General features: G+C 38.9%; 1 protein-coding gene across 1 annotated transcript in view; it reads right to left on the bottom strand.

The window, feature by feature from the left end:
- ATG2B (autophagy related 2B) overlaps window positions 1–11,672 on the bottom strand; it is a 37,669-nt gene that overhangs the window by 14,102 nt on the left and 11,895 nt on the right. Inside the window, 19 exon segments of the mRNA XM_075615394.1 lie at window positions 616–786; window positions 1,288–1,355; window positions 2,703–2,773; window positions 3,748–3,840; window positions 4,001–4,107; window positions 4,203–4,283; window positions 4,920–5,116; window positions 5,428–5,578; window positions 6,046–6,218; window positions 6,955–7,112; window positions 7,740–7,882; window positions 8,302–8,494; window positions 8,894–8,996; window positions 9,081–9,354; window positions 9,800–9,988; window positions 10,638–10,730; window positions 10,862–10,908; window positions 10,911–11,011; window positions 11,229–11,517. Coding sequence (XP_075471509.1) covers window positions 616–786; window positions 1,288–1,355; window positions 2,703–2,773; window positions 3,748–3,840; window positions 4,001–4,107; window positions 4,203–4,283; window positions 4,920–5,116; window positions 5,428–5,578; window positions 6,046–6,218; window positions 6,955–7,112; window positions 7,740–7,882; window positions 8,302–8,494; window positions 8,894–8,996; window positions 9,081–9,354; window positions 9,800–9,988; window positions 10,638–10,730; window positions 10,862–10,908; window positions 10,911–11,011; window positions 11,229–11,517 — 2,702 coding nt within the window.

The following is an 11,672-nucleotide window of genomic DNA, read 5'->3' as shown; positions in this document are numbered from 1 at the left end:
AATACCAAGGCCGGGAGCTCAGTGTACACAGTTACATATAGACGGTTACGGAGAGAAACAGAGCGATTGCCAGCAGATCGGACCCATTGATTTAAAACCTCAGATCCTACCAGACTCATATTTATGACAGCCGTGTACAGACGTAACCAGCCTTCCCGTCCCCAGCACAGCGGTTATGCTGAAAAGCAGAGGCGTTGGGGGAGGTGCCTGCCGTGGCGCTGTCTATTACTTTCAATGCGACCTCCTGCAGCATTAATCCTTTCGCAATGCGATCGGGGCAGTCACGAGACGGAGTGTCGCAAATGGTAAGGCTGGCTACATCTGTATCCATCCTAAGCATTTATTAATTCTCTTACTGTATTAGCTAGAATTACACCTGTTGGGAGGCAATTATAAATATACTAGAATTCCATTTAAATGATTATCAATTCTGTTTGATTCAACAAACATATAGAGCAGTTAAACATACATGATCCCTAAAGGACATATAGGCATACACTATACATAGTAAGATACACTATACATGGCAAGAGCATTGCTGTACAACAATCAGTGCGAGGTCAACGCTAATTTGGTTAAAGGACAACAAATGTTTTCCTTCTTAACCCTTCCCACCTTTCTGTTCTTCTTGTGTGTTCCTGGAGATATTTCTGTCCGGGAAGGTGGGTGCAGATCTCCGTAACTCGCAATGTATTGTATGAGGTTCATTAATGCAGCACAGGAATCAGAGCATGTTCGGATATGAACAACATCACTGGAACAGTGCATCTCAAAGCGTGGCTTCGACTATGACAAGACATTATAACAATCAGAGCAGGGTTTGATATTCATTTTAACACCCACAGGGGCGAATATAGTAATAAAAATATAACTTTCTGTTGAGCTTAAAGATGATCCAAACTAGTTTTTCATACAATGTCACTCTTACAGATAATGATCATCTTAAGAGTCTACATTCTGGTGACCCATTGCAAAAGATCACAAAATGCTAACAGTCTCAAATAGAATTCTCGCAGTTCGAAGACTGTGCCAGCAAAATATATGAAAGCATCTAAACAATTACTTCTGGATGTTATTTTTTTATATTAATAAAGCTGAATAATTCCTGTACATACAGTACTAGAGAAAAAAGTACTGCAACACATGCTTTAATAATAGCTGATAGAGGTCAATATAGAGGAGACTCATTAATATTATTTTTTACTTTCTTTTCATTAGGGTTGCATGAAAACCTCGCTTTTACTTCAGTGAGTACTAAATATATGAAAACTAGATACACACGCTGACCTTGTCACCAAGCTTTACTGCTATTATAGTCAGTTCCAAAAGTCCCATGTCCATAACACGGACATAATCTGAAACACAAAATATTATTTCAAAATGAGAACTGTAAAGAAATGCAGTCCATGTATCCCCAAATATCACCTCTATGCGGAGAACACAAATTTACCTTTCAACCCCTGACCTTACACCTGCTGTACAGACCAAAGTCTCTGAATGTCTTTCTGCTATATCAACCTGGATGGCTCCCTGCTGACTTCAACTTAACATGTCAAAAGCAGAGCTCCTCATACTTCTTCCCAAGTCTGGCTCTACTGCTCCCTTCTACATTACTGTTGGCAGCACTATCCTGCACCCAGTATCACAAGCACGCTGCCTAGGGGTCACACTTGACTCCTTCCTCACATTCACAATGTAGCTAAAACCTGTTGTTTTTTCACTCGTAACATTGCAAAGATACGCCTTTTTCTCTGTCGCTCTACTGCTAAAACTCTAATGCAGGCCCTCATTCTCTCCAGTCTTGACTACTGTAATCTTCTACTATCCGGCCTATCACCAGTCCTAAATGCTAGAATCACTTTACTCTCTCAGAAATCTGTCTCGGTGTCTCTCCTGCTGAAATCCCTCTCCTTGCTTCCTATCAAATACCGTATTACACACAAAATTCTCCTCCTCACTTTTACAACTAAACACTCTTCTGCCCCTCCTTACAGCTCAGCCGTAATTTCTCGCAATACACCATCCCGACTCTTGCGTTCTACTCAAGGATGTCTTCTGTCTACCCCCTTTGTATCTAAAGCCCTCTCCCACTGACTGCCTCTGGGATGTCCTCCCCCTCAATATCAAACTTGCACCCTCTCTCTCCACCTTTAAGACCCACCTCAAAACACACATCTTTAATGAAGCCTATGGGTAGCTCTGTGACCGATACTATACACCTCATACAACCTGTGCTCCTTGACCGTGGCCCCTTGCAGACGCACTTACCAGAACATCTTCCTACTCCCTCTGGACGTTCTTCCTACTTACCACTTAGATTGTAAGCTCTTTGGGCCATAGACTCCTTTTTCCTAATGTTACTTTTATGTCTGAATGGCTTAGTCCCATTACGTGTTATATTATTATGCTATGTGTACTCCAGCTGTAAATCGCTATGTACATAGATGGCACCATATAAATAAAGGTACACATACATACATACAAAAATCTGCTACACACCATTCTAACGAACTAGTGCAAGGTTAGTGTGATCTCACAAACATGGCTGAAACTACCAAAGAGCCAAGTTCATAATGACTTGTATGTATACATAATGTTCTTGAGTGTCTCTAGTCCATGTATTACCTCTAAAACCGAAACTCAACACAAGCAAAATATATACATGTACTTCAGTCCCTTTACATCTTTCCATATTTTCTTACCTCTGTTTAAATTCACTGCCACAGCATTGCACTTGTCTGATAAATGTAAAGCAGCCTCATCCAAGATCATTCTGAAAACGCACACGAAAACAAAACCATGATAAATAAATACAAATATTGCTATTGTTCCTTTAAGCTTTATCTTGATGAAAACAATTATTCAACAAGACATGTACTGATGGATCCCCAAATACACTGTATTGAAACTACATAGAACAAGCTAGTAGGACGATTCAACACAAGTGATACACAGTTTGTATTCTGGTTAAATAGGTCCAAATTTCTTCAGCATTAAGATGGGGAAAGTATTTACCATGGTTATAAATATTAAGTGAGCCCCCACATAAAGCTTATGTTGTCATTTGGAGGCCATGGTCTCTATAGGATTTATTTTAACCATGTACAGGACAGAGCAAATCACCCCGTTTCCCAGCACCCGGCAGACTCCTGGATTATCTAGCACCATGGGCATTATAACTTGAGATAATTACAGTTACAATGATGAACAGCACGTAAAAGGTTGTTATTCTTTTGTTGTATAATTGGATTTCCATGTGCCCCATATATTCAGACTGATGCTAAAAGCATGTTTGCTCATATTAACCCCTTGATTGTAATAAAAAGTCTTACAAGAAAAAAAAAAAAAAAGTAGAATGAATGTAATAGGGATACTCCCAATAAATGAACACATTTGAGAAAGTAACATGTACAATATACATGTACAAGAGGTATTGCTGGCAAGCCATGAAAGTGTTATATAATAACAAGATGTTATGAAGTTGCACTCTCACACGCACTCTTTTAGTGCTCGCCATGTTATATACTGTAGTTACATGCATATTATACTGGCCAGTGCCTAATCTACTCACAATGTCAATTGTTTTTATTCCCAAGGTATCGTATACAAGATATTAACTTTTGATCACAGGCAACAAAGTCGTCGGACTTCTGAATATGAATGAGAGTACGAAACAATTCTTCAATATAAAACACATAGAATCAGTGTGTTTTGTTATGATTATACAGGGATAGAATGTGACATTACCGAAGGGTTGAAGATGACTTATCCAAAGCGACACTGCAGGAAATACTAAACGTTTCTACAGTCAGGAGAGCCCTCATGGGTAAGTAAAGAGGCCTTCAAACCAAAAACACGTAATTAGTTACAATGTAAAAAACACAAAATCTTGCCCTTAGATTGAAAAAGCCAAGCAAATCCTTATCTTACATTGCTGCATGTGTTAAAAGTCAACAAATTTGTAGTGAAACAGAATATTTATGCACACATTTGATGTTACCTGTAGTCCAGAGCACAACTCCACAGGTGAATATGAAAGGTGGTAATGGAGGCTGGGGGACTATAGCCTAAAACTGGTTCATCCAATATGTTCAAAAAGTGTAAAATCTACATTTGGAAGGAAAATACAAGAAAAGGACGTTAAAAGGGAGGAAAGGATACATGAAAATGTTTGGAATTAAACATAATAGAATATCAATAACCTGTTCATGCCAGGTGAGTTCAGAAGGTAACACTTTGTGTTGAAGGGTAGCTCCACGCAAACCTACAGCAATGAGAAATTCCTGCAGGAAGAACAAGGTTTACATTCTGGAATGACTGCACAGTAATACCAATACTCCCAATAAATGAATATATTTCAGGCATGAGGCTCGTTAACTGTGAAATTGGAAGTGTTCTATAATAGCAAAGCATTCAAGAACTCGGAGTCAGAAAATATTCTGAATAGATATAAGTGGACTCACTCCCTTATAGCTCCACATGCATATTATACATGACTGCTCATTGCGGGGTTCACAGTTGTGTTAGGTCTGTAGTGCATGGAATTAGTAGTAGTACTATGTGTTTTTAATATACAATAGATGAGAATGTATACATGCTTTACTTGTGCTTATCCCTTGGATAGAAAGATTGTCATTATTCAGCCCTGTGACTAAGCTTGGCCTGTTTTACCCACATAAAAACATGATTAAGAGATTTGTATAAACCATAGCTCATATTAGGGAACCACATACCGACCAACTAGCTTTCCTTAGTGACTGTGAAAGTAAACACGTTACAGCGGTTATAGTAGTTTGCAAAATTAGTTTAGTCTCATGCACAATGATGTTTCTGTATAACTGACTGTAAAATCCATCACCATCTCTTTGGCTTATAAATTTGCTGTTCAACTAGTGCTGAATTAAAACAAAAAAAACAACCTTTGTGTTGGTTTCAGATTTATCGGACTGGATTTTCACTGCCAGAGTTAGCATGCTTAAACTGTCCGCTCCCACTCCATTGGTACGACTGCTGATCCCATCTTCCTCAGAGGAATAAATAGTTGGCTCTAACCAATGTGGACGTGTGGTGCTGGGAAGCCGGACTTCAGCTGGGAGAACAACTCCATCCAGCATACCTGTACAAACAGAAACTTACATCAATCTTCTCTGCATAGCATACATGTTCATAACATTACAATCACATGTATGTAATGTACAGCTGAAAGAGTGTGTATAAAAAAAAATACAACTGGTCTAATCTTAAAATACATACAGCTCGTTATAATTACTGAATATAGAGTCAAAGTCCAGTGTGTGATTTCAAATACAGCTAGCAGAAGTGCGAGTTGTCTTTTGCTTCGGTTACTGGCCCACATGGAATACCGTCTCAGCAATGCAGCCCTTGTAAGCAAAAATGAATAACCAACTTTTGATAGGAAGATTATACCTTGATGGTAGAGACTCAGACTGCTGGTATGAAGACAAATATAATGCTTGTCTTCAAAACCCTCATATTTTGTCACAATAAGTAATGAGCCACTGTTAAACTCCAACCAGAATTCACCATGCTTGTCATTCCTCAGGTGGTCATCAGCCAGCTGCAGAGAGAAAAGAAATACATCAAAAAGGGTATTTTACTTGTGTATAATTACTGTACTAAAAAACAAGTTCATTTGAAATGTCTGACTATGTACACCAAGTTAATTATCTATATCCTTGGTGTACTAGCCCAGAGTTACATGTAGGTAAATATTTGCATCTGTAAAGCAGTTCATATTGCCAGTTGATACCACGTGCGGTTGGATGCAGCAAATCGATAGGACAGAATCAGAGAATGGTGAAAGAGTATATAAAGATATCCAACTCTGCTTCTAAAGTGGCAACAGTATATAATGCTACCAGGGGGACAATAATATCACTGTGGTAAGAGAAGACATTATAGTAGGTGTGTAGCTTTGCTACCTCTAGAACACACCGACATGTCAGGATTTGCCCTTCACACTGCAAACATTTCCTAATGATAAAAACAATTCCTCTGAACTGTAAAATGGGAGAATATCCGTACCTTAACATCCGTGAATAAAGAGACAAGACCATGATTCACATTTAGAAGGACAGACAGGAAACTCTGAGTGTGCTTGTTCTGAGACTCCATTTTTTTCTTCCTGCGACAGTGATAGTTTGAATCAAAGTTGTGATCGAACTGCAGTGTCTCCTCCTCAGAGCCGCTCTCCTCATCTGCAGTAAGAGAAAAATATTTATATTTATTAACATATCCATTAATATTATGAAGCAAACAAATATCGGTTGAGAAAGTCATTTACGGAAGAAACGCGTAGGTGCGCTCCTACCATTGTTTTGCTTTGCACTGACCATTAAAGTACTCTTTTAATACTTAATCCCTGCTTGGAGTTACCCTTATTTTGGCGATCCACTAGCTGGTATGCTGCCAAGAAACGCTGCTGTGCTCCTCTACACCTCCACTGTAAATATCGGTTGTACAATAAGTAATGTGCGGAGGACTGCAGGCATCTCCAGCAAAGAGAACAAGATATCGGCATCATTCAGAGGAAACCAACACCTCAGTTGAACATGCTGCACTGTATAATGCCTCTTTTCTTTTACTTTTAGAAATGTTTTATCCTCCAAAATACATGTGTAGAATCTAAAATAACATTGCTCTGTCTGACCTGCCATAATAATTTTGTTTGATGCCTCTCCAGCCTACACCCCCAGTGCTGGTTATTTGTTACAAGCGCTTGGCCAGAACGATGACCTGCTGAAGGTTGGGTAGACGGACTCTGCATAAATAGTTATGCAAGTTTTCTGCACGCTTTCATAAAACAGAACAATGATTCAAAATATATTTAACTTCATTCTCAGCATCAATTTAACGTCAAAGCTTGCAAAAAAAATGGTTACAAGACTGGAACATAAGGAGTCACTTAGAAGCAGATTTGCAATAAAACTTTACCATAATGAAGCGTCGATTTAAACTGATTGCAGCTTTCTTTACTAAAGGTGTTAATCAGCTGACTGGCAACTGAAAGTCCAATGCCATATGATAGGTTTTCAAAAGTTTCTACCGGTGACGGAGCAGTGGGCTCCCATAGCAGCAAATCATTGCTTATCCTGAAATAAGAAAGGCAGAAAAGGAATTAACAATAGGCTGGAAGGCCTGTGTGTCCATCTGAGATTGTTTCTACAAAACGCACAAACAGAAATGGTTTCCTAAAATGTTGGAGGAAAATAAACAGGGATCTGATATGCCTATGTATAGGTACAGTACTGAAGATGGTGATCACAGGATCAGTGATGTCTCACGTCACAAAATAAATATAATAAAAAGGTGAGCACTAGAGTCCCCAGGGATATGCCAACGTTCCTATATTACAAACTACAGGAAACACCTAAAGACAGAATCACAAAGAATGCAAACGTGTATTACTCACAATGATACAATCGCCAACGTTCCGACCCGCACACTACGGGTCTTCCTCGGGGCAATAAAGACCCCTAGCATGGAAGGTCAAAATGTTGGCGATTGTGTCCATGTGAGTAATACATTTTTGTTTAACTTCCGTTTGGTGTGAATCTGCCTTTAGGTTTTCTCAATATCTCTATGAATAAATACTGTCCGTAAAAGAACACCGACTTATTAAAAGAGACAGAAGTAAAAAAAAAGATTTTTATTTCAACCGACCAGACTGAATTTATTAAGTTGAATTATTAATTAGAAATAATTTATATTATACTCACCTATTATAAAGTTTTTCAAAGAAACCTTTGTTTGGCAGCATGAAGTACACACTGGGCAGTGTGAGCTCGAGTACGTAGTGAGAATTATTAATGGCTTTTTCTTGAAATGCAGTCATTTCAATTGCATCTCCAGGCATCACCATCTGACAAAAGAAAGGAACACAAATAATGTAATAAAAGACTACACTACAGCATATAGTGGTATATATTACAGCATATTGTGGTATATATTACAGCATATAGTGGTATATATTACAGCATATAGTGATATATATTACAGCATATAGTGGTATATATTACAGCATATAGTGGTATATATTACAGCATATAGTGATATATATTACAGCATATAGTGGTATATATTACAGCATATAGTGGTATATATTACAGCATATTGTGGTATATATTACAGCATATAGTGGTATATATTACAGCATATTGTGGTATATATTACAGCATATAGTGGTATATATTACAGCATATTGTGGTATATATTACAGTAAACAGGATAAAAATGGAAAGGCAACTAGGTGTAAGCTGCTCTGCATTAACTTCTCCATACCTCCTCATTTTCAAACATGACCCTTCGAGATGAGAAAGGAGATGGCTCTGGACGTCTAAGGTCACAGACGTCTTTAAGTGAGTGAGACCCTCCTTCATCCTCCTTAAAACGTCCATCTCCTTCTTCCTCCTCTTCTGCTGCGATCCGTTCCAGAATGGAGTGCACCGCTATGGGATTGATTTTTAACACAATCCTTGAAGAAGAAGAAACAGGTTGAAGACACTCGTACTACATTATCTTATATCACATTGTTGATAACTTCTTTAACACTGCAGTGCCAGGAGTGGCAGCAACATTTCTTTGTACTGTACACTGCAAATCTAATCTAACAGTTATAAAAGACACACAAAGTGAAAAGCTGTGCACTGTAGTGTACAATTGGAGTGTCGTCAATGTTACCGGAAAATTTACATCGTTACAAAAACATAACTTAGCACTGAAATGTGTTAAACGTGCTCACAACAATGACAGGGACATCTGTGCATACTTAAACAAACTGCTAACAAATTAAACTTAATGAATGAAATCTATATATGATTCATAAAGCCGGGAACAATTCAAACAGATGCAAAGACAGAATAAACATTTAAACCTTGGCCAGTCAAAATTGTCAGAAGATGTCATATCTCCATCCAGGCCACTGCTCACTCTGATGAAGGGAATCTGTGGTCCTTCAGTATCCTCTTGGAGGGCACCTGAAGAGGACAGATTGCATGCTGAACACAATGTTACATTCTGCTGCAGTGCAACTAACAGCATATTGTATTGTGAAAACATACCAGTTATTTCTTTGAAGGTAAGCTCTAGTTTCATCTGCTCTGGTGAACATCCGCCAAAGAACTCCGTTTTAAACTCCAAGTCTGAGAATTTTAAGTGCAGGATTTCTTTCTGGAGGGACTTCTTGAACCAGGGTCCTCTCTCCGGATCTGAGCGCAGGTCAGGAATTGGGAAACGTACAGCAAGATTTAATGCGGGTGCAGAGACTAGCACTGAAACACGCGTGTTTGCAGGGGATCGAGGGTCATCCAAAAAAACTTCTGCGAACGCTTTGTGCTGGGAAACAAAACATACACCACATGGAAATCAAAGGATGTTCCTGACAGCTTACAAACTGATCGCAGTACAGAGTAATGCACTTCTCATATGACCTGTCTAATGGATTGCACTAAAAATAAAATACCTCATGTCTATCTTCCTTGCTTGTTTTTCTTCCTTCCGAGCAGCATGTAAATAGTCAGTGTTGTTGTAATGGATATGTAATGAATGCGTGCCAACCCAGTTTAGGCAGAAACAGAACTGGCGAAATGACAAAAGTGTTCCTTGTTACCTTGGTCACATCACTTTATTTCCCCCTCCGTCTCTCGGCACTAACAAGAAATTGTAAACTCTTCCGAGGAATAATGGATTCTGCCTTAACATTGTGCTATGTACGGTGCTCTTACATCACTGGAGAGGAATACATAGATAGCATGTATACAGATAAAGATCATATACTTACAAGACTAATATGCTTGTTGTAGGAAGTGTACAGGTGAGATGCCATCATTTCCACTGTGCCAAGTTTCTGAGCCTGAAGCAGGGAATTTAATCTGTCCACAATGCTGATATCCAACTCACAGAAAGCAGGCGTTAACTTCATCTGTAGATCCGATCTCTGAGGGACAGAACTTAACCTTCCTGTGTTACCCTATAGAGACGGAAAACATATCTAAAAAATACTCACAAAATATTGTTCATATTACTTGGTGTCTTCTAATTTATATGCAAAGCTGAAGTGAAGCACTAACGTACAGAACTGTTTCTCTTTAGCTTTCATTCAAGAGATCATCACTGATCAGACTGAATACAAGTCAACATTTCAATTGAGGTTTCATGGATTCTGAGACACATGCACACATTAAACACCAAAAAGATTTCATTGTGTTTACATATTAATATAGTGCAGCAATATTATCAGTATATGACCATAAAGAAAACTTTCTGCCTAGAAGAGAAAGTTGTTTAATATAGGACGGTACAAAAAACAGAGACCCATCTAATGGAAACTCTGCATCCTGTGTACCTTTGTATTTAAATACAGGTTACTTATGCTTCTTTGAATGAACGAGTTGCACAGTACTGGCACTTATCTAGGTTTATTTCCCTCCCTCAGGGGTAAAATCAACAGAAACACTGCTCGTTAAAGCCAAGTAATCCTTATTGACATTCCTTAAAAATTCCACCGCTGCAATGACCCTTTTACTGCAGGGAGATGCCAGCGGGTTGTTCAGTTTTGCAGTCTCCTCCAGGAGAGGTGCTATGTAAAGTAATACGTCCGTTTCACGTCCCACCCTTACCTGCACTCCTCTGTTATCTGAGTGTTTATAGTGCAGATGAACACATGGAGAAGAGGACGATTCAGATCCTTTTTCATTATCGAATTTTAGCAGCTAAAAATAAATAAAGATATATATGTTACTATATCATCATAGCGCCCTGAAAACGATGGTATATGGAGTATCCAGCATCCTGTACACAGAACGGCAAATTCAAAAAAAGAGCGATGATGTTTTTCTTTTACCTCAGTGTATTGCGGTGGAATGGACTGAGAGTCACTGGGGAAGAGGCCTCTAACAGCTCCATTTGTCCAATGCACACATCTGTGCTGGAAGTCCGGGAGCTGGATCTTTGTCGCTGTTCGTGGGATACTTTAATGTCAGAACCCATGAATCTGTGAAGTGCAACAAAGCACATTAGAAAAACATTACACTTCTCCGCAAGTGAAAATAACGGGTTTAATAATGGTTTAGCTCTCGTCGGTGGCACTATAACGCATTGCAATACTTTATATGAAATAAAATCAATATGCAACAATTTCTACAGGAAAAAGGTGGTAAAAAGTAATGACCCCTCTTCTTTCTGTGTGTGTATTACTCAAAGGACTTTACCTAAGATGGTCATGAGAGCAAGCCTCTGCAAAAATATGTCGGGAAGAGATGAAATCAACTTCTGCAAATGGATCCATTTTTTCAATGTGACTGAAGAAATATAGGGACATTGGAGTTAATGGGTTGTGGCTCAAAGTGGTTTCCGTTGGTGGAAGAGGGTCGATGTAAAGCACTGAGATTGACAAGGTACCCACGGCCAGCCTAAATACAAGCTCAGGTCTGGATTCATCCATGGAAACGGAGCGGGATGGCAGTGCTGCAATACAAGATAAAATGTAAACACCATGAAACAAAAAAAATCATTGACAAAGGGGGTTATACACTAAACAAGCAAAGTGTCCGTTTGTGAAATGTCAGACATTCAGTTTTATGGCCCAAAGCACAAAACAAGAACTAGCAGACTTCCCACAATGTCCTGGAAACACCCCATATGGGATACTTTGC

The sequence above is a fragment of the Ascaphus truei genome, chromosome 9, assembly GCF_040206685.1.
Source record: "Ascaphus truei isolate aAscTru1 chromosome 9, aAscTru1.hap1, whole genome shotgun sequence".
Lineage (NCBI taxonomy): Eukaryota > Metazoa > Chordata > Amphibia > Anura > Ascaphidae > Ascaphus > Ascaphus truei.
Note: the sequence above shows the minus strand (reverse complement) of the source record. Positions and strands in the feature narration are given on the sequence as shown.